Source organism: Sorex araneus, chromosome 2, assembly GCF_027595985.1.
Source record: "Sorex araneus isolate mSorAra2 chromosome 2, mSorAra2.pri, whole genome shotgun sequence".
In the NCBI taxonomy this organism is placed as follows: domain Eukaryota; kingdom Metazoa; phylum Chordata; class Mammalia; order Eulipotyphla; family Soricidae; genus Sorex; species Sorex araneus.
The window spans coordinates 361,327,761-361,352,396 of NC_073303.1; the positions used below are offsets into that span (position 1 = coordinate 361,327,761).

Below are 24,636 nucleotides of genomic sequence, written 5' to 3' on the forward strand. Positions count from 1 at the left end.
GTATAATTATGTCATATGTCTGCTGACCCTAATATATATTAGATATTTATTGAAGGCAATATCTTTATTGAACTATTGCCTGTAAAGTGTAGCTGTGCTTTTGAGAACATAGAATAATTTCTAAAAGAATATATATATATATACATATATATATACAAAGAGAGAAAATATTAGACAATATAATTCATGTAATTTCCAGATTTTCTATCCCTTATATATACCAAAAGAATCACACGCACAAGAAAAATTATGACTAAATGCATAAAATGTATTGACTTGTAATTTAAAATGCTAGAAAAAATGTATGAATTATCAACATGGAGCCACACACTTTCATAAATTATCTCAAAAATACCACAACATGTTAGAAAGTAGTATGGTTAATTAAAGGGTAAAGTTATAAGCAACAAATACAAAAGGGAGTTGCATGACTAAACCAGACACCTGTAACTGAAATTTGTGTCCATTAGAGGAGCTAATCGTGATTGTCAAGAACAAATTGCATCATTGAACTTATCTCTGATAAGTTCTACTTATCATAGATATCGTACATATCTACTTATGGAGCCTATTTTCATGTATTGTTTATTATATATTATTTAGTTACAACTAGGAAATCAGTCTCAAGTTACTTGTTTAAATTATGACATAGATCCCTGCCTAGAAGGGCAGAAGATGCCCCCTCTGATTCCACTTGTTTTGTTTTCTTTTCTAATGATCCTTACATATATCTCTGTTCAAGCACAACCATAGTAGAGAGGCAACTGAAGGTCATAGTTAACTTTCATAACCATGCCTTTATGCTTTTCACAGGCTGGCAACAGAATAGGACTATATATTAGCAATTTAGAAATGTTTCCATAAGTGCCCTATTGAGCTCTGAACTCTGCACAATTTTTTTCTTCTGTCAAAATATTTACTTGTGATTATATTATATTGTTTATATTTTTGCTATAAAAAGAAGTAAAGGCAAGATTGTGATTTTTTTTCTCATTCAGTGCCTCACAATTTTATATTCTTGAGGGTGAAGGCCATAATACTTTGTATTTTTATGTTGACATTCATTATAGTGAAATAATTCTTTTTGGGTAGAATTAATAATTATGCTGAAGAAGAGATAACAGCAAGAAGATTCAAATATATTAAAATGTAAGTTGCATATGCCAATGCTATTTTCCCACATTTGTTAATCCTGCCTTTATTATTGTCTTCCTCACGTAGTTGATTTGTGACAGTTGTTTACAGGTTATAAAAGTTAGTCTTTCATAGTATTGTTAGAATTATGGTACCAGTTTGCTATTTATATTAAAGTATCATTTATTATGATTTCTACCAATAGGAACTTCAGCTTCTTTGTACTGATCAACAGGTTTCTATGATTCTATTATTCTTTAAAATTCATGTAAGTGTTTCTTCTCTGTTTTCCTTAAGCAGTTACCAAGGTTTATTTTTACATTGACTTCTGAACACTGTATTCCAGTCTATTGTACATGCTTAACTTCTTTGCAATAATGTACAGACATTTTGAGTATCTATCCCAGATATGGAAGTTGCATATACTGATGCTATTTCCCATCTATTCGGGTTCACACAAGTGATCAAGTGATTAAGCGGCAGAGCCTCACTTAAGCCTAGCAAACCTTTGTGTTCTCAAATTCTCTCAGAACTACCTGTTATTTTGTGGTAATTTAGAGAGATTTGTACTGTGAATTTTCATCCTAACATTATTGGTCTTTTTGCTTGATATTGAAAATGCCAAATTTGTTGTTCATAAAATGATTAAGACAAATACAGTGCCCTTATGTTTCTGTATTTTTAGGAGGCCTGGGTTTTGTGCCCTGTATTTTTAGATCATCTTTAATGCAGCTAAAAATACTTCATGGGGGTGCTCTGTTATATTTTGTGTATTCAGGGTCATATTGAAGAAGGATATTCTGATGACCTTTAACATTTAAAAATAACCAAATACAGAATATTTTATGATAAATTTATATAATCAGTAACAATCCTTGCAAAGAATACTAGTGTTTTAACCTGATATTCTAACCATTTTTTTTCTATATATCTCATGTAATCTGTGAAATCAGTTTTTTCCCTCAATTGTATAGTGGAAATGACATTAGGGCCATTAGTTTTGTCTTCCTTTTTTAAAGCCAAAAGGAGAAATAGAGAAAAAATAAGCGAAAACAATAAGAGAGAAAAAAGATTGAAGATAATTTTACCTTTCAGCATAATAGAACCTTACTAGTAGGGAACAGTAATGAATCTTATAGGATACAATGATTGCCTACCTACTAACTAAAGATAATATAGCTTGTTTCCTATTTTTATCCCAGAATTTTTTTCACTTATTTTACATATTTTTCTTGATAATGAATATATTCAAATATTCAAACAGGTCTAAGGTCTATTTCACTCTTGCCATACAATAATCAAGAACCAAACTTTAAAATCTCAATTATGATAAATGAACATCTATATCCCATATTTCAAAATTTCATGTGCTCTAGGCTATATTTTCAATCATGCAATCAATTTGTCAGTCATAATTCAAATTGACTTGGGTCTTTAGGTAAATCAACACATTTAATGAATTTTTTAAAAAATCAAACACAATTTTTTAAAACGTCATCTTTTCTGTAGGAATTAATATTGTTCTATTTAGAGTGAACAAGGAGAATAATATAATTTGATGCACAGCCACAATTTATGGTTATAGAATGTGTTTTTATTACTTAATCCATCATTTGTGGTAGTTATTCCTTTTTTTTACCTACTTAATGAATTTGAAGTATGAGTGCCAGATTCAGACCAATAAGCCTCTTTTATGTTTTACAGCTTTACTATCATTTTTCTTACTGCAGTGCATTAAAAATGAGAAAGGAGAAGCTTATATGAATGATCACCTTAGCTATGCTATCAGGTTCTCTTACTTCCCAGATAGAAAATTAGAACAGAATTGATTTTTTGTGCTCCCCCACTCCCAGTTTCTGTCTCTCTGATTCCACTTTTATAAACTTAATTGTTTTAATTAATAACTTACTTTATGTCATAGCCTCTTTCCATCATTTTGTTTTTACTTCTCTTTAATTTGTTTTGGTAGCTATGGAATTCAAGAGCGGTCAATTAAGGCCTAGAACCAAATACTCTGCCCTCAGATGCTCAATAAACTATTGTGTCAATGTACTCTGGTCTGCAGTTTCCTCACACACCCTTATTCTGTTTACAGGAAAGACATTATTTGGCAACCTGTCCAAAAACCCTGGTTCTCACAGACTTTTTTTGGTGGGGGGGGGGTCACACCCAGCGATGCACAGGGGTTACTCCTGACTCTGCACTCAGGAATTATTCCTGGCGGTGCTTGGAGGACCATAATGGGATGCTGGGAATTGAACTTGGGTTGACCGCATCCAAGACAAATGCCCTACCCGCTGTGCTATCACTTCAGCTCCTCTCAGAGACATTTTTGAACATTAAAACTAGCCCATCCTTGCAGTGAGCATTTCTACAATGTATTTATACTGTCCCTGGAAAAGTAATTTTAAGGCTCACTTTAAATTTATGAACAGACTTGGAAGTTTGATAGTTAGAACTCTACTATGTAATTAAAGCTATTTTTTCTTTTTTTTTGTGGGGGTGTGGTGGTGGTGGAGCATTAATTTTGTCACTTGGATCCTAAAACAGTAGAAAATCTTAAATGTAGCTACATAGCTATGAAAAGTAGTTTCAAGTCGCTAAGGAGAGTAGATTCTGTTTGCTCTATTAGTATTAACTTCAACTTACCTTTACTTGTATTTCTTACTGGCGAAAAACATTAAATTGCTTAACAAAAACAATTTAAAACTTTCTAACACTGGTTCTGTCTTACCTACTCTTCCTCAACCTGTCCTGGCAGTCTAACAGTGCAACTTGTCAGTTGTTCTTGAATAGTGTCTTAGCATATTAATAATAATAAAAAAAAATCGGTGCAGAGTACTACTTACTACAGCCTGCCCTGCTGATGTGTAGCAGCTGAGTGGGTGTGCCTTTGCTGTTCTTCACGGCCCAGGAAAGAGACTTGCATGCACCCAGGGATAAAACACCATATGGCTGCGGAGGTGAACATTGATAAAGGCACTTGAGAGATGGCACGGGAGATGTCACAGCTTGTCAGTCTTTATCCCTAGAGGAGGCTCTGGTGACAAGGGAATGATTGAAATGGCATGTTTGGGGTCCCTAGGCATGGAGAAGGAATAAACAAAGACAGCAATCAATGGCATAAACCCAAGGGAAAGAATGGGAATAAAGGGCCCAGGATTGGATAGGAGCATTGCTCGCTTTCCTTTGGTATAAGATGCCAGGCAGAGACCGTGATGGCAGATGATTAAAGGTGGTCTCAAAGAGCCTCGGGATAATGACAAGTGGAAAGGCCACAATGATGGCGAAGAGCAATCAGGGAAGTAAAGGAAACCTCAAATAAAGTACATTCTTGTAGGAACAGACTTGTGAATTGAGTAACAAGAGAAAAACAAAGAATGAATTTTTCCTGGCAATCTGATCAAGGAAGTAGGGAGAGATGTTGAGCAAACAAGTCCTTAGAGATGCCATCTTCATCCCGTCTTACTTGACCGACTGCAGTAAGCACCTAGCCTCCCAAAAGACTTTCTAGTAGAGTCCTTAAACATTTAGGCATCATCAAACTGGGCTAGCAGGCAGACTTTCTGCTCTCTCAATCTTAAGCTAAACAAGTAAAAACAACTGTTTATTTATTTTTGGTTTGGGGGCAACCTCTGGTAGTGCTTAGGCCTCAGCTCTCAGTGATAACTTTTGGTGGACCCGGGGTATCCATATAGGGTACTGGGGATTGAACCCTTTTGGCACTTGAACCCTTTTGATCACTTTTGGCAGACCCAGGGTATCCATATAGGGTACTGGGGATTGAACCCAGGTGAGCTGTATACCCAGGTGTATGCAAGGCAAACACCCTACTTGTTGTACTATCTCTGCAGCCTTACAACCATGTCTTGAGTCTCAAAGAGTGGCTAGGTACTTTGAGCCACTCTTTAAATCCAATTTCTCATCATCACTTCACTCTGCAGGATGGGGATTTTAAAGAAACTCTAATATGAAAAGTGAAGCTCAGAGAAGCTAAATAACTTTGCAAAATGAATAATCTGAGTGTCAGAGCAGGGATCTGACTCCACCCCCCCACACACACCCTTATTTAAATGTCTCTTCCAGTCAGATCCATTTGCTTATACAAATGATGACTAGCAACTTTCTCAAATTATTTGTTCCATATTAAATTGACGGTTCAAAAGATAATTTCCTATGAAACAATCTGAAGAACTTGAAATGTATATGATATGTACTTTTATATGTAAAATATACATTTTTGGTTAACAAAAATGTGTTTGTCCATGCTCATTAACCTATATTATTTATCTTCTTATTTGTCTGAATGAGGGAAAACATTTATTTCCTCTAATTTGTCCCTCCTGCCCAAGATAACTGAGAAAAGAGGACTTGCATAGAAAAGCAATGTTAGAGGCAGACAGAGATAGGTCACAGTGACACGGGTGCCAAGGGAATTGCCAAGCTGGCATTACGAACAAGATTGAAATAGGCTTCACCCAGGATTTCACACATAGTTACGTTCCAGCGCGCATTGAGTAGACTGATGATGGGATACATAAATGGTTTTCTTTTCAACCAAAAAGAAATTCAAACAATGTATGATCTATTTCCACAACACTCTAGGTATGATAGTTTATAAAATAATAAGTTAAGTTTCCAGAAACAATATACAAATGGTTTCAGAAGAATGAATGTTCTTTTCCCTACATAAATGCATTTTTTAAAATTAAGAGGTTGTCTCCAACATTTTCTTTGGGGCGAGAGGTTGGGAAGGCATAACAGGCAATGCTCAGGCGTTACTCCTGGCTCTGCATTCAGGAATAACTCTGGGTAGTGTTTTGGAGACCATACAGGATGCCGGGATAGAACCCAGGTCAACTGAGTGCAAGGCAAGCTGGAGTATCTCTCCTGCTCAGACTTTTAATTGCATAGAATGCCTATATCTTGTGTCTTCAAATCCGTTCCCTGTTCTTTGAGGACAAAATTCACAGTTGGAAAAAAAAAATAGCAGCTTTAAGAATAACAGTGCAGGGCTGGTACGATAGTACAGTGGGTAGGGCAATTGCGTTGGTTCGACTGGCCCAGGTTCGATCTTTGACATCCCATATGGTCCCTGAGTAATTCCTGAGTGCAGAGCCAGGAGTAACCCCTAAGCATTGCTTGGTGTGACCCAAAAGGGCAAAAAAAAAAAATGAGTAACAGTGCATGCTTGATAGACGCTCAATATCGTTTGAGATACCAACCAAATGCATTTTTAATATAAATTTTAAGATTTAACTGAATGTTATAGATTAATCACTTCTATTTTATATTAATTTAAGATAAAAATGAGCTCAAATTATTATTATTTCAATATTTATTTTATTGGTTTACGGGTTACACCCAGCAGTGCTCAGAACATACTCTTGGCTCTAGGCTTAGGAATCACTCCTAACAGGGCTCAGGGAACCACCTGGGGTGCTGGGGATTGAACCCAAGTCTGCTGCATGCAAGACAAGTGCCTTACCCACTATATTATCATTTCAGTCCCTTATTTTAATATATTTTATTATAGTATAGGTGGCCACACAGCACATCATCATAAAGGGATAATATATATCTTATATCTCATGTATATGTAATATATATATATATATGTATGTATATATATTCTCGGAGAGCCCGGCAAGCTACTGAGAGTATCCTGCCAACACTGCAGAGCCTGGCAAGCTCCCTGTGGCATATTCGATATGCCAAATACAGTAAGAATAACAGGTCTCATTCCCCTGACCCTGAAAAGAGCCTCCAATCGTTGGGAAAAACAAGTAAGGAGAGGTTGCTAAAATCTCAGGGCTGGGACAAATGGAGACGTTACTGGTGCTCGCTAAAGTAAATCGATGAACAACAGGATGACAGTGATACAGGGATAGTATAGGTTCACTGTATCACTGTATCCCCATTGCTCATCGATTTGCTCCAGCGGGCACCAGTAATGTCTCCATTGTGAGACTTGTTGTTAGTTTTTGGCATACTCCACGGGTAGCTTGCCAGGCTCTGCCATGCCGAAAAGGGCGGAGGAATCAAACCCGGTTTGGCGGTGTGCAAGGCTAACACCCTACCCGCTGTGCTATCGCTCCAGCCCATAGTATAGGTTACATAGTTGTAAATGTGTTAACATTTATAGTTTTAATGCACAAAGTTACTGCACCTTCACCTTAACCAACATGCCCCAAACCTTCTACCACTATCTTTGTGTCACTTTAAGCCACCATTTTTATTTAAAAAAAAAAAAAACACCTTAACACTCAGCTTTATTAAAGTTCTTAGTAAGTAGTTCAATATACTCAGAATTTTTAAAATGTGTGACTTGGGCGAAGTGAGGAGGGGCAGGGAGGTAGCCAGAGAAAACTGATGTTTCACCTCTATGCTGTACCCACCCTTGACGCCCCTCCCCCAGGGAATGCCAGACTGGATCAGGACTGATAATCTCCTCACAAAACCTATGGCAGCCTGGACTCCTGTCAAACCAGCCCTAAGAGGCCGCATCAAGTTGCACCTGAAGCCCACTTCATCTGCATGAGACAGGATTTGAGGGAGCAGAGGAGGACTCAGGGTGAAGAGGGAAACTGCTTTTTTTGCAGGGAAAGGACAATCCTAGTCTCTGTACAGGCATTCCAGGAACATCGCCTGACCTTGCAGAAAAGAATTTCAGGAGGAAATTCTTTTTGGGGAAATATGGGGAAATCAAACCATTTTACTGAAGGAAATTCAGAGAAATGTAAGGGGAGAGAAAAGAAACTGATGAGTGTTCAGGAGAGAACTCCCAGGTCTCTCCAGAGGGGAAGCAGCAGAGAATGGCTTTGGGGAGAAGCTTAGATTTAATTTAACAATTGTCTTGGGCTGGAGTTCTCCACTTCTGTAAAAGTTAATCTGGATGCCTGTGGTCCTTTCAGATTCTTATCAAGACCTTTAGATTCTTCTGTATCCCCCCCACACCCCTCCCCCTTTTCTGAGGAGGCTGCCTCAGCTTTCCTAGGAGCTCAGGATTTGCATCTGAAAGGGCTGTGTTCCTCATGCCCTTGGGCTAGTCGAGGCTAGGCAATTTCTTTCTCAATTTTATTATTTCCCCCAAGCTTCTTAGCTGCTACCCTCCTGTCTCTCAGCAACAATTCTTTATTATTTTTCGCCCAGCATTGCAGGCAGATAGGTAGGGTGACCTGTGATGTACTTTGGGGAAATAATAGAATTGAAGAAGAGATTGACTAGCCCTAAGGTAGCCCAAAGGCACGAAGACCACATCCCTTTGAAATACTAATCCTAAACTCTTTGGAGGGAGAAACTGAGGTACCACCCAGGTGCAGACATCCAAGCTCTCACTCAGAGAAGGGTGGACCCCTCAGAAAAATCAATGAAATCATGAAAAGACCTTTAGGGGTTCAGGGATGAGATTATGAAAACAACAAGGACAACAATAACAACGACAACAACAACAATAACCACAACAACAACCACCACCACAACAACAGTACAAGGCGTTCCTTGTGACCAGGTTCATTTTTTTATGTATGTGGAGAACTCCAGGAAAAAGCTATTTGGAGTAATTGTATTTAAACTCCTCACCAAGCCTTTGAGTCTTGCTCTGCAAATCCCAGCTCCCCCTTGAGGCATCCCTTGCTTGCCCAGGACTCAGTCTCTGCTTGTAGGTTTTTCTGATCCCCCCCCCCACCACCAAAGGTAGCTTCTTGCTTTTATTTTAATTGAATCACAGTGAGATACACAGTTATAAAGGTGTTCATGATTGGGTTTCAGTCATATAATATTCCAGCACCTGTACTTTCACCAGTGTACATTTCCCACCACCAATGTTCCCAGCCTCTGCCTGCTTGTCTCCTCCCTCCTTCCCTCCCTCCCTCCCTCCCTTCTCTCTCCTTTCCTCCCTCCTTGCCTCTCTCTCCTCCTCCCTTTCCCCCTCTCTCCCTTCCTCCCTCCCTTCTTCTCTCTTCTCTCTCTCTCTCTCTCTTTCTCTCTCTCTCTCTCTCTCTCTCTCTCCTCTTCTCCCCCCCTCCATCCCTCTCTCCCCCCATCCCCCTCCTTTAGGGCATTATGGTTTGCAATACTGTTACTGAAAGGTTATCAGTTATCATACCTTTACCTACTTTCAACACTCAGTTCTTGTCCAGAGTGATCTTTTCTAACTCTTATTGTCATTCTGGTCCCTTCTGTATCCTAACTGCCCTTTGATCCCCGCTCTCAAACCTGTGGGCAGCTTCCAACCATTAACCAGAGAAGCCAGTGCTCTCTCTTGAATACATATTCTTTCTCTCCTTTCACATCTAAGTAACTTTCGTTCAATAAAAAGGATCTCGTTCAGCAATGTCACCTCTACCTGAAATTCTTTCCCTTGACTTAAAGGCAATGAACAGGAAACACCCGTGTCAGGGCTCGGCCCGACCTTCTCTCCTTTCCTCCTAAGGCCAAGTTCTCACTCCAACTTGAGTCTGTGGCTCGCTGAGTACTAGGGAGGCAGGAAACATCTCCCAGACCTGCAGAACAGATGGGGTCCAGGCACAGCCTGACCGCTTCCTCCTGGGGCTGGTGAGACATGAGCATCTGAGCCTGCAGGTGTTCACAGGAGATTTTATTGCTTCTAGTCCAAGCCAGGGATTTCCTGAACTGTGGGTGGCTGAGAGCCTGGAGTACTCTTCTATGGAGTCAGAGTCAGTCCCTTCCTCCCCAGTTAATGAGCCTTTGGCAACACAAAGTAAGTCTAGTTGCTTTGAATATGCATTTGAAGGTACTTTCTAGAACATGGCACTGTAGCACTGTCCTCTTCCTGTTGTTCATCGATTGGCTCGACCGGGCACCAGTAACGTCTCCATTGAGAGACTTGTTACTGTTTTGGGCATATCAAATATGCCACAGGGAGCTTTCCAGACTCTGCCATGCGGGCGGGATACTCTCAGTAACTTGCCGGGCTCTCCTGAGAGGGACTGAGAAATCGAACCTGGGTCCACTGCATGCAAGGCAAACACCACTGTGCTACTGCTCCAAACCTTATAGAATATAAAATTTGAAATTTAAAGTGATATTATTTGAGATTCTGTGGTTTACAATCCAAACTGTCACTGTCATCCCGTTGCTCATCGATTTGTTCGAGCGGGCACCAGTAACGTCTCTCATTGAGAGCGCCATGGTTGGGCGTTCGCCTTTCACGCGGCAGACCGGAGTTCGATTCCTCCGCCCCTCTCGGAGATCCCGGCAAGCTACCGAGAGTACCAAGCCCGCACGGCAGAGCCTGGCAAGCTACTCATGCATATTGGATATGCCAAAAAAATTTTTAACAGTATTGCAAAATTATTAAACTTTATGCCAAGAGTTTGGAGCTAGCTCTAGGGGCAGGGCACAAACCTAGCATGTGCAGGATCCTGAATGAATTGACTGATCTGTGGTGATGTATCCCCCATCCCCCCCAAGGTTTAGAACAAACTTTAATTAGACGGTGGGGTGGTTGGTTACAGGTTTTACTCTTGGCTCTGTGCTCAGGGATCACTCCTGGCAGGGCTCAGGGGACCGTATGGCATACAAGTATCTTTCCCACTGTACTATGTGTCCGGCCCCAAACTTGAAATTTTATTTACTATTTTCAAACAGAAAGCTAGAGTTTGATATCAAGTAAGCAGCAAATGAAAAAGGCAATAGGTGAAAATTTAATGTTTGCTCTTAGAACAATTAAATATACCTATAATTTCACTGATTTTTTGTTTATATTATATTATCAAGCTAGTAAGGAGATACAGCTAGTAAGGCATCTAGATGAACTGGTGGTTACACTTATATTTCAGTTAGCAATATGAAACTATGAAAGGGAATGAAAGAGTGATAAGGAAATAAGCCTTTTGTCTGTTTTATGCCTGATGTAAGTTGAGTATTTTTCTGTTTTTATGAATACACCTGTCATTTTCAATTTGTCTCAAAGAGAGTAATGGAATGGCACTGCTAACAAACTTCAAGAAAATTAATGTCCATAAATATAATAAAATTATAACCAAAAAAATCTGGTGTGTAGCTTTATAGGAAATTAACTAAGTGATGTAATTGTTGCCAACATGTTTGCAGCAGATTATAAAATATAATTATTATTTTTTTGTTTCAAAACTATTTTCTTCTTATATCCTTTGAAAATTACTTCTCTTTCTGCCTCAGGATTTTGCTATGATTAAAGCAATTTTAAAGGGGTCCTTAAAAAAAAAATACTGTTTTAGTGTGGCAAATTTACCTCTTCTCTATGACAACAGATAAAGAAGCTGTAACCATGGCAACAGTAATGGGCAGAGAGATTAAGACCAGACTGGAGATTAGACCTTCTGAGCAAAGAAAAGAATTCCTGATTGGTTCCTTATTGAGACCTTATGTGCGGACATGTTACTGTTGAGAGAAAGCAGGGGGGATTAGCATGAACGAAATTAATTCCCTTCTGTAGAGTTAGGAGCCATTTTGTTGTGAAAAATGTAACTATCCTTTTCATATAAGGACTGTTTTAGCTGAAGTAAAGAGTATGAGATTAATTCTATTCTGAGATTTATCTGTGTCATCAGACTGGCTCTGTGAGAAGACACACGCAGAAGCCTAGGGGAAAGAGCACTGTGGGTGCGGCCTGGTTGCCTCTCTCTGGAAGTTTCCGAATAGGAGGAGAGACCAATTCCTTGAAGTGGGGACCCTCAGGGGGCGAGGTACTCCTGGAGTAAAGCAATCTGAAATTTCCCTCCTGTTATTTTCCTGACATCTCAAAAATGCTCTCAAAGGTTTTTTTTAAGTCATCATTGATCTTATTTTCTTTAGTTTATTTTTTTTAATTTTTATAAGCACCCCGTTTTCTCTAAACCAATCACATATATAGGTGTGATGTTTTTGAAAAAAAATATGAGACTTACACTATCACTATCACTATCACTGTCACTGTCAGCCTGTTGTTTGTATACATATGTGTGTATTGGTAAAAAGAAGTTATCTGTATCATACGTTATATACCATATATCATAAAATGTGTATTATATTATCTACATTAGCACTGTAGCACTGTCGTCCCATTGTTCATCCATTTGCTCGAGCAGGCACCAGTAACGTCTCCACTGTGAGACTTGTTTCTGTTTTTGGCATATTGAATACAACTTACAATTTAAGACAAATGTTTTGTTATTTTTAAATGAGATTTTGTGGACAATGTTATGAAAATCTCTCATCTGAAGGGATTTTACCAAATTAACTTCAGAAACTGTTCTCTTGACACACTTCAATTCATAGGCTAAGAGAATGTTACACTGTGCTTGATCAATACTTATGTTCTTTAAATTCTTGCTTCTCTGACAGATTTTCTGAATAAACTTTATTCTGACGGATACTTAAACATTTTATTCTGTTGCATATTTAGTTGGTATGAGGTTGAACCATGTTTTAAAATAAAATTCTTCACCATTGTGTTGCCTTTTGGACTTTTTATGTGATAGATATCAACTGTTGTCTGGTAGGTGTTTTGCATGCGCTTTGGGTAGGCACACCCAAACTAACGCTTTGGGGTAGGAGTTGAGTGAAGAGACAGGTCTGTTTGTGAATATGAGCAGCAATGTGAAACCCTAGGGAATAGCCAGCAGATCAGCAAGGAGAGAACCTGTCTGGGCATCAAATGCCACACAGCGTCCTTGTCAGCTCTGTGAGGACATGTCTCGTCTGTAGTTCTTCACTGTTCCGTGCCTGCAAGTAGGATGAATGTAAGATTGGTACCTTGTGAATATTTGCTTAATGCTTAGGGCCAGCTTTTGAAAATCCTGTTATTTAATTCAGGCAACAGAAAGACCTTAGGCTCTCATGATGAAAGTTCAAATGCAGGAATCATTCTCAAACAATGGAATACCTCAGGGAAGGGTGACTCAGAAATCTGTATTATACCCTGTTTGTTTACTGTTTCTCACAGTGGCAATGGTTAGATCACACACACTTTCTTGCCTTTCCACTTGGTCCTATTGGTCCTATCTTTCTTCTCAATTCCCCACTTATTTCCTGAAATCTCCTCCCAAAGAAACTATCTGCACTTAAATGCTCTTCTTTTTTTTTTTTTTTTAAATTTATTTTATTGAATCACCAAGTGGAAAGTTACAAAGTTCTCAGGCTTATATCTCAGTTACACAATGCTCAAACACCCATCCCTTCACCAGTGCCCATATTCCACCACCAATAAAAACAAAAACAAAAGCAAAAACAAAACAAACAAACAAAACAAACCAAAAAAAAAAAAGTATACATCCGACCCCTCAACCCCCAACCCACCCCATACGTGAGTGATAATTTCACTTCCTTTTCTCTTTACCTTGATTACATTCCAGATTTCAACACATAACTCACTATTGTTGTTAGAGTTTCAAAACAGACTCACTATTTTTGTTGGAATTTATCCCCTAAGAATACAGCTCTATTAACAGGGAAATATTTGATAATAAGTTTTCCACTGATGAGAATGAAGAGACAAAATGTCACGCGGCCGCTACATTTTGTATAAATACAATTTGTATAAATACAATTTCTGTATTATAGTAATTAAGTCCTCGAAGATTTAAGTTTGAAAATGAATCATTTCCCTTCCTGGAACAGCATGTAGCCAAAGTTAGTTCACAGTCTCCATACACGGGTGCAAGCACTTGCTGGAACCCCAATTCCTAAAGCTGTCTCTGGTTCCCGCTCGTTCCACATCCACCGGCTCTGCAGAGGCATGGGCACCCGGGCCGAAAACCCGGCCGGCCGGAGCCGAGCACCGGCCCCGGCTCTTAAATGCTCTTCTTAAGTTTTTTAAATACTTCTCTGAAGGGAGTCAAATCAAGGAAAGTAATATATACAGGGGATTGCCCAGCCGGAAGATGGAGAAGATGGAGAAGTTGGAGATTCCCAATAGCACTGTAGCACTGTCTGTAGCACTGTCGTCCCATCTCGTTGTTCATCGATTTGTTCAAGCAGGCGCCAGTAACGTCTCCATTGTGAGACTTGTTACTGTTTTTTTGGCATATCAAATACTCCACAGGTGGCTTGCCAGGCTCTGTCATGTGCGCGGGATACTCTCAGTAGCTTGCCGGGTTCTTGAAGAGGGACAGAGGGATCAAACCTGGGTCGGCCACATATAAGGCAAATGCTCTACCCATTGTGCTATCGCTCCAGTCCTCCCCTGAAGTAATGTGGATATATTGAGAATAAATGAATTCTCAGAGTGATCAAATATGTCTTTCTATTTTTTATGTTTTTGTTTTTGTTTTGTTTCGGGGGAAGTGTCCACGTCCAACAGAGCTCAAGTTTTAATCCTGGTTCTGCACTCAGAGATCACTCCCTCCTGGGAATGCTCAGGGGACCATATACACATATGCAGTACCAGGTACTGAACCCAAGTTGCCTCATGCACTGCAAGCCCCTTGCTCTCTGTGCCATCTCTCTTGCCAGAATGGGTCTTTTTTTTTTTTTTTTTTGCTTTTTGGGTCATTCCTGGCGATGCACAGGGGTCACCCCTGGCTCTGCAGTCAGGAATTACTCCTGGCGGTGCTCAGGGGACCATATGGGATGCTGGGAATCGAACCAGGTCAGCTGCGTGCAAGGCAAATGCCCTACCCGATGCAGAATGTGTCTTTTTAGAATTTATTTTAGATGATGAATAGAGAATACGTTCGAGTAGAGTGAGTAGAGGGAAGTTATAGGAGCCTGAAGGTCATTTCACAAATTCAGTTGAGGGACAAAGATGGTGGTGGTATGTGTGGCAGTGGTGAGAAAAGTGAGCAGATCTACCAGGTCTACAAGACAAAGAGCCCTGAGTGAGGAAGGGCCAGCAATGAGGGATACTTGGGGTTTCTGGGCTGCAAAGTTGAGAAAACTGTGTACACAACCGAGTTAAGTGGCCCAGGAGGAGAAACAGGTTGAGGGAGAAGTGAGGAGGTTGGAGAGAATAAATTTTCTTCAGTGTGCTGGTTCGAGATGTCTGTGGTGTGTGGAAGTAAAGGTTTTTGTCAAGAAACTTAATATCAACCATAATTTTTAGAGAGATGCTACATTTCCGGACATCAATCTTTCCCCCTCGCCTCACTGCTCTGCCACAAAAGATTGACGAACTTGCTGCCAGTCATCCATTTATTTCAAATACTGCACTGATCAAAATGGCAAGGGGAATTTTTATCTACAAAGAAGTCAGCTAAGAGTCTATGGGCCTGGGAAAAACTTTGAAAGCTTTCTGCAGTTTTCACTTTCTCTTTGGAACTGGTATGAATCGTAAATTGGTGTTTTTTTTGGAACCACTGGGAAATGAGATCCCCACCCTGCTCCCTACCAAATGGATTTTCCAGCTAACAGGAATTTAGTTCATGCAAAATGCCAAGTCAGCCGGCCCCTGGAGAAAGTAAATGCAAGAATGGAAACTAACTTTGATAAAAACCAGAGGAAATAACGTACAAAAGCCAGTTTGAAGATTAAATGTAGGCAAATGGTACTTGTGATGTGAAGCTAGAAATCACCTGTCAAGAGGAAACACATATTCCCCAGACTTGGGAACCTGAACAAATAAAATGAAAACAGAGATATGCAGCAAAGAGGCATTATGAATTCATGTGCGCACAGTAAAAAATTTCTACTATGGATTATAAGTGCCTCAAATGTTTGAAAAAAGGTCTCTAATGGAAATGATTTGGTTTTTCTTATAAACAACTGTTTAATTTTGTATAAACGATAGCATTATACAAGTATAAATACAGCAATGCTCCTTAGGTATAATTCTCTCACTAGATATCTTTATATCTAGTGGTGGATTTTTCATTTCCTTTATGAGCAGGTCAAACATTAATATTCCTCCACATTTGTCTGTGCCTGTCAACTTTTAATTTGTTGTTTTTGATTTTCTTTTGTTTCAGAAAATGTGTAAACAGGCACCTTCAAATTCTATCTAAGATAGCTCTATAACCACTATTACTGTCTTATAAGTACTTAGATATACACAATATGTAATTCCATACCTCTCTTTCCTTGTTTTGTACCTAAATGGAGCATTTTTCTTATTTTCCTGGATCCTGTGAATAATGAAAAAAAAAAAAACCCTACTGCAGCAATTATGTAATAGGGGCAAATAAAGTATTCATCAGTTTCCTTTGTTTAAGCCACAAGGAATTCAAATTCACCCCTGATTCCATTGACTGCTTATTTCCTTTCCCTTTTTTCCCTTCCTCCCCTTAGTACTTGTGTGAATTTGACGTTCCATGTTTTCTGCTCGGTCAGCTCTGCGTTTGGTCTTGGCGTTTCTCTGCATTTTGACATGTGTCCTCGCCGCCTCTGACCGCCTTTCTCCTTCCTCCTTAGCTTTCCCCAGCTCCAGTATTCTCCCATCTCCACCCAGAGATGTGGTCCCTGTCTTGGTTTCCAGTCGGTTCGTTCGTCTCAGCTGGCGCCCACCTGCAGAAGCAAAAGGGAACATTCAAACCTTCACCGTCTTCTTCTCCAGAGAAGGTGACAACAGGTAATATGCTCATCTATTTGCACACACCTATGTGCAGGTTGTGCCAAATGTCAGTGGAAGATGGTGACCAGGGACATTGGACAGTATGTGGAATAGCCACTCTGTGCCTTTTCTATAGTAAATCTTTGCGTGGTGTTTTAAAACATAATTATTGCTAAAAGTAAATTATTTATAAAAAAAACTTCTTGAACAAAGACTAGCATGCAGGGCTGGAGCAATAGCACAGGGGGTAGGGCATTTGCCTTGCATGGGGTTGACCTGAGTTCGATTCCCAGCATCCCATATGGTCCCCTGAGCACTGCCAGGAGCAATTCCTGAGTACAGAGCCAGGAGTAACCCCTGTGCATCACCAGGTGTGACCCAAAAAGAAAAAAAAAAGACGAGCAGGTAGATGAATATATGATAGCACTTTTCTCATTTCCTTGATTTTCAGAGTGATAGAACAGAATTAGGTGAGGTTTTTTTTTTTTTTTGACCACACCCAGCAGTGTTTTCTCCTAGCTCTGTGCTTAGGGATTACTCCTGGCAGGACTCAGGGAGCATGTGGGGTTCTGGGGGTTAAATCCGATTGACCACGTGCAAGGCAAGCGCCTTACCTGCTGTGCTATGTCTCTAGTCCATTTGGTGGTACATTGATAGAACAGCTTCCACACAAAACACTATGCCTAAGCTGTCATCTCAACTCTGCCACTCAAATCTTGCGATCTCACATCAGTCACAGAGCTTCTGAGAGGGGTTCAAGAACCCAACTGCCATGTAGAGCTATCTCCAAACTGGAAGGTTCCCTCACACTAATCAGCAATTCTCAGATACTTGCAAAATATCCAAGAATTCAGGATGGTTCAGCTCCAACCTGACACTACCAGTAGAGAGTACCATATTCTATAAAGTCAGGAATTCAGTCTTCCAAGATCACCCTCTATGTCAGATGTCAGTTGGAAGCACATGTGATTTTGACCAACCAACCATCTTGCTCGAGTTCCAGTTCTCAAAGTTCCTTTTGAGACTTCAGGTGACAATTGTAAGCCCAAGTTACTGTGCTTCTGACCAACTGGCTATATATTAGTGGATCTCCAGACCCTCTCTTCTGGTATGATTAATATGTTTAAGCAACTCACAAAAAAACCCAGAGCCACTTTTACTTACTTCACCACTAATTTATTTATTATTATTATTATTATTATTATTATTATTATTATTATTATTATTTACCAAAAGCTGTATGTAACTCAGGGAAGGCAGATGGAAGATATATATAGTGTTAGGAGAAGGCACAGATATTCCTTCCCTCTTCATCTTCCTCAAATCTCCACAAATTTGTCAACATGGAAACTCCTTGAACTCTTTCCACCTTTTTTTTTTTTTTTTGTAACAGGATCTTCATTTCTTAGGTAGGACTAATTAAATCATTGACAATGAACACAGTCTTGGACTCTACTCTCTGGAGATATGATTGGAAGGTTCACGGTTCCAATCACATGGTTGGTTTCTAGGCAATCTTCTATCCTTAGTTTCTTCCATAAAAGGTGACCTTGTTTATATAACAAATCACATGTCTGTCATTTTGAACATTTCAGAAATTCTAATGGCTTGGGGAGCTGTGAGCTAGAGACTATGAATGAAGACCAAAAGTATATGAGAAATACATTTTGGTCATCTGATAACCAAATATGTATTTCTTATAAGTCACAGCATTGCAACTTCTCTGAAGTTCACTATGGTTTAATAAAAATAAAATAATACTTTCCTTATAATGTTTATTAGTATTACATTAGATTACATATAAAAGGTCATAGAAGAGTAGTATTTGGTAGACATGCTTATATCATTATTAAGCAGGCAAAGGTAATTTGCATATGTCCTCTTCAAGAGTTGATGTTTTCACCCCACATTCCCTGAAAATGTTTCACCAATTAAATATTTGAAGCTTGATTTCTAAGTCCAAGGTAGCTATCAGATAAGTCCAGTCATCTTTTATAAGAGTACACTATGTAAATAAGAGTACACTATGTACTCATATATATATATAAAAGTATATAAAACTTTTATAAGAGTACACTGTGTAAATAATAAAAATATTATTTCTGTTGCTTATAATTTACAACACACTTAACCCTATATTCTGTTTTTTTGTTCATTCTCATATCTACAGTCAGTCTCTATGTGTCTAATTTGGAGATTGAGAATGCATGTATGTGTTGTGTGTGTATGTATATGTGTTGTGTGTATGAGTAATGGCAGAATAGAGGGTTTCAAAGTAATGCTCAGAAGTCTGGAGGTTATTTATAATTATGTTCAGCCAATAGGGCCAAACAATTTAGTATTTCTGCCCAGAAATGGGTTGTTTGTGGGACCCAAGTGTGCAGGAGACTACCAGGGCTATACACAATGATGCTAAGAGACAGGGAGCTTGTGATACCAGGGGTTGAACTCATGGTCTTACACATACAAGGCAAGACTAGTCTTTTGAGCTATCATTCCTGCCCCTAATTTGAAAATCAATTTCTGTTGACTTCTCATGGTACCTATTTCCTAAATTTGCATGATTCTTGGCTGTTAATTCTATTCTTTACAATTCTATTCTTATCTGAGAAAATTTTTGAGGACCAGATTTCAAGTATGTTTCTCAAGGGAATATTTACTTTACCAAAATGAGATTACATTAAATCAAATTATTATTAGCTTTATGTGGTGCTTCTACAGGTCATCTACTGATATTTTCTTGGTTAGCAAAAAATTCACTAAGCATGATTATATGGTCTTCTATCACTGTTAATACATCAACTCAAACGAGTGAAAAATGGTTATAGTAGAAAATCTCAGAGTTATTTTTTTTCTGGTTCCAACTAAGTGAAGGTTAAAACTGCCACACCATGAGTGACTCCTGAGCACAGAGCTAGGAGTAAGCCCTGATAATGCTAGGAATGGCCCAAAAACAAATAAAGAAAACATAAAATGAAAAAAATTAATAAATGAGATAACACTTGATATTTCTCATTTAGGATTAAGCTATAAAGATTATCTTACTTTATAAAGATCTCACTTCGAATCATGAAAAGCAGGAGAGTGCTTTGTTTTTATTAAAGCACCATGATTTACAAATCTATAGGGTTTTGGACATACAATATTCTGGCACTATCTACCACTAGTATCAACTTCTCTCCTCCTATGTTACCAAGTTCCCTCCTGTACTCTCCCACCCCCAAGCCTGCCCTCTTGATATGCACCATTTTAAGTTTGGTTATTGAAAGTTTGGATCTCATGATTTCAGTGTTTTGATTCTGTCTATATATTCAAGTTTATTTCAAGGTCTTTGATTCACTTTGAATTGACTTTTGTATAAAGGTGTAATAAGATATGGATCCAGCTATAATTTGTTGCATGCGGTTATCCAATTCTCCAACGCCATTTGTTGGAGAGGCTGTCTTTGTTGTATTTTATGCTCTTAGCTCCTTTGAAATATTAGCTGACCATGTATATGGAGCTTTGTCCTTGGATACTCTATTCTGACCCACTGATCGGAGGGTCTTTTCTTGTTCTTACACCATGCTGTTTTGATCACTATGGAAAAGCAAGGAAGCTTGAACTGATCCTCCCCATTCTATTTTTTAAAAATTGTCTTAAGTTTCTCTTCTATTGGGATTTCTATATTGTCAATTAAAGACAATTTACCAGGTAGGCATGTAAAGCTTCCTTTTATTTAGGAGAAACAGCTTGGGTCCAGATTTCAAGATTCTGCAGAGAACATGTAAATGGGTAAATTACTCAACAGAACTCCCTGTACCTTTCATAGAGTTCATCTTGGTATTCTCAGAAAATAAGGGTTTTAATTGTGCATGTCAGTCCCTGGAGAGTGTCTCTGTTGATTTGGTGTTGATTTGAATTCTGTGTCCTTTCTTTCCTTCTTAACCTCCTTTTATGTATAACTAGTAGAAGTTGGACATTAGGCAGCAGCCCCTGGGATACAGCAGCTTCTTCTCCATCCTTGACTGAGGTCTGTATTTTCTAATAAAGTTTTCTAGCCAAGGAAAATGTGCATTTTTTTTTGCATCCCATAGATGGGGTTCTTTGGAAGTGGTAGTGTCCTAGAGGGAAGTAGAGAGAAAAGAAAAAGGAAATAGGGAGACGAAGAGAGAAATGATAGATACCCTGGCAGATTCTACTGTCTCCAGGCCTGTTCACAGTAATCCTGGGTAGCACCATTTGTTCTTCTGGACAATACTGGACAATATGCAGGAGATGCCTAGATTCAAGCACAATGCTTCTACTTTTTCAAATCAGAATGCTTGAAACACCTAGAAATCTCGAGAAACCACTCAGGAGAATAATTCTTGGGATAGCTAGAGTGGTGTTTAGTTCAAAATTCTGTAGTGTGAGCATTTGAACCATTTAGACGTCTCTCTGGCTACACCTCAAAATTCCTTTATTGCTGCAACAACTAAGATGTATGAATACATACATAATACAGTAACAACTAACATATGCATACATATATGTGTGCGTGTTTTAAGTTATTTCCTTTCACAATTTTACTTGACTTTACAAATATATGTGTGTGTATATGCGTGTGTGTATGTGTGTGTGTGTGTGTGTGTGTGTGTGTGTCCGTGTGTGTATATGTATGGTCTGGTCTGTATTCTCTAAGACATTTTATACCTTAAGGAAGCAGTTATCTGTTTTAGTTTTTATCTCAGCAACTATTTAATAACTCCGTTACTTTGTAGTGTTGCTGCAATTTTTTTGTTGCTGTTCTCTCATTGTGTGCAGGCATGAAGACTAGAGGTTATAATTTTTGCCCAATTGTCTTCATGAATCGACATGGATTTCCTGGAGGTACCTTAAATTTACCTGCCCCAAACATACGCACTGTCTTTTTCTTAGATGTATGTCTCCCCTCCTTCCTTGGTTTATGTTGGTGCCTTTCCTCCATTGACCAAGCAAAAGCACGTAAGTCATATTTTACCTTCCCCTGCCTCTGAGCATCGCCATTAGTCATCAGATCCTGTCAGGCCTACCTCTTGCCACAGCTTGGCCGTGCCCCCTTTATATTCTTTTATCTCCATCATCACTTATCTGGTCTTCTCACTGTCCAATTCATCCCCCTCAATGCCGCTACCTATCTTTTTGAAATATAGTGGCAATCCTTCACGTCATTGCTCAAATTGTGAATTTTCTTACTTCTACATGTGAGAATATTTGTACACAAAGACATGTTCATAACTTCCAAACTTCATCGAATGGGTATTTATGCCCGATTTCTATAGAGACTGTTGTGATTCCTGTAATCTTGAAGGGTCAACAGTATGTACGTTGGTCACAGTTTTCAAACCCAAAGAGCTGGATTTTTAAAAATGCTACTACTACTTAGTAGATAGATGGAGTTTGCACATCTAATTATTTTAAAAAGTAAGAATAACAATTCTCTGATGTAATGGACAAAGGGATGATACCTCTTGGAATTTCTGTGACACTAGATTGAAAGAATTCAAGTAAAGCCCCCAGAGTTGTCACTACATGTGGATATTAGATTGTGCCATTCCTCTACTTCAAACTTCTCCAGAATCCCTGTTTCAGATAGAAATCCTTCCTGATCTGGCCTGTTGTAACCTTCCTACAACATGGCTTATTAGCTTGTTATCACGATCCCTATTTGCTCACTGCTCTCTGGTTTTATCGACTTCCTTGCAGTTCCCATCCTCATCTTTCCAGACCTTTGTAACTGCTCTACTATCTGCTTAGAATATTCCTTTCATCTATGATGTACACTGCAGATGTGCTTATTCTCGCTTAAAAAACTCTTTCCTGAAATGATAGCTTTGTTTGTTTGTTTGTTTGTTTGTTTGTTTGCTTTGGAGTCACACCATCGGGAATCAGAGCCTACTTCTGGTTCTGCACTCAAGAATCATTCCTGGCAGAACCTGGGGTACCACATGGGGTGTTGGGGATAGAATCCTTTTAGACCATGTGAAAGGTATATAAAGGCCCTACCTGCTGTACTATTGCTCCAGCCTCTGAAAGTGGTACTTTCAGCTGGAGTACCACTTTAGGCCTGGTTCCTAGTGTCCCCTAAAAGCCTATTTTAGTCCTTAGTTTTTCTCCATAGCTTTGTTACCTCCCACTAATTATGCTGAATTCATTTTTTCCCACACCGCAATATAAACTTTGTGTAGGTAGGGATTTTTTTTTAATCTTCCTAATTAACAGAGCTTGATTATAAACACCTATAGCAATGCCTGCTCCATTGCAGACACAAACTATTTGTGGAATGGAACCCTTAACTGATGTCAATTATTAAGGGAACTTTCCATAATCCTCCAGTTCAGAAATCAGCAGTTTCTCCTTTCCCTTCCCTCTTTCTCTTTGATGAAATCATAGTTACAGCACTTGATATTTTTTGTGTAGTTTTGTTATTGGTGCCAGTCAATATATATGTTGGTTCCTCATAATCAGTGCTAGAGCTTATTTATAATTCTATATGCACATGTCTGTGCCGAATGCCTCTGTAGACATTTACTGATTAGAACTGATGTGGTAAAGATTACAGAGAAATAGAGATTTTATTTCCACAATAGATTTATTTTTTTACCCAATAAAGCAAATTGTGTTACTGAGGCAGATGTATAAGCTGACTGCAGTTCAATAAGAACTTTTTTAATCACAAAAAATTAGGTGATTGAAATTTGATTTTGATACTCCTGTTCATTTTGTGTTGTTTAGCTCTCAACTAGGAACAAATACATGCCATATGTCTCTGAGCAGTTTGCTGTGATACTTGTTAGCTCATATAGGTTTATTTTAGCTCCTTAATACAATTGCTCTTTAAAAGGCAATGGATTTTACAGTCGTCTCTGATTAGCAATGACGTTGTCTGGCAAACTATTCTAGCTCAGATTTCCATTAATCCTCCAGACTGGCTAATGGTGTCAATAATGAAAGTGCCACAGGAAACATTTTTTGTCTAGCTCCTCAGGGTGCTCTCATTTCATAAGCCAGAGGACAGCATCAATCTCAGAACCTGAAAGTCAGAATTTATGGAGACCTGGTTATATCATAGACATCCAGCCATTCCTTTCTGGTACCTAAAAGTCACTGGAGCTGAAATATTTGGGATCATAGCCTCAATTCCTGCTACTAAAATATATAGAACCCGAGATTCAGGGAAAAGGTAATTCCTAAAACTAAAATACTAATAAGGAAAGCAGCATTTATTTGCTGAGCTCTTACTGTGTGAGATATCAGGCTAAGTATCTCACATGAATTATCTCATCTTATCCTCAATCTTGATGGAACTTAAAGGAATTTCCTCTTCTGTTGTACAGCTAGGAAGTAGTAGAAACAGGATTTAATGAAAGCCTTGATCCAAAGCTATTGTTCTCAGTTGTATTCCCTTGCTTCTCACATAGCTAATGGATTAATATGTGGCCTTGGATCAATTACTGGTGTTTGCATTTTCTCATGTTAGGTAATAATCTAAGGCTATGGTGAGTTTTATTCAGAAAAGGTGCCTAAAAGTCTTGATTAGTTTCTGTTATACCAAATACACTTGATTCTTGTTAACTATTTCCAATCATCTGGTGGGCTGAAAAAACAAATCTATTTTATGTAGGTTTTCCCCCAATTCATATTTAGAGAAAACTGTTTCTTTCATAGATATTAGCTATTGAATCCTCAGATAAGACAGAGACAAGCATCTTCATTGTACAGATGAGTTTTCCTTGTTCTATTCATAAAATCTAAAAAAAAAAGAGTGAAACCAATGAAGCCATATGACTAGTCAATATGAGAAGCGGGATTTAAATGTGAGGTTTATAGATCACTGATCTTTTCACTGTACCATAGCACATAAAAGATATTTCCTAAAAGAGGTACATATAAAGTACTGCAGGAGTTCAGATGAGAGAATTAAAACACTTTCATGAACCTCCTTCAATTTAATCCTCACAATAACCCCAAGAGGTAGCAGATAAGGGACTGGTATCTTCATTTTGCAAATGAGGTAGGAAAGGCTCCAAGAT

The 24,636-nt window shown here is 38.7% G+C and overlaps 1 protein-coding gene across 1 annotated transcript in view; it reads left to right on the top strand.

The window, feature by feature from the left end:
• Positions 1-24,636, top strand: part of DCC (DCC netrin 1 receptor) — a 1,194,095-nt gene that overhangs the window by 826,920 nt on the left and 342,539 nt on the right. The window contains exon 8 of the mRNA XM_055127868.1: positions 16,465-16,621. Within this exon, the coding sequence (XP_054983843.1) occupies positions 16,465-16,621 (157 nt within the window). The remainder of the gene's footprint in view (positions 1-16,464; positions 16,622-24,636) is intronic.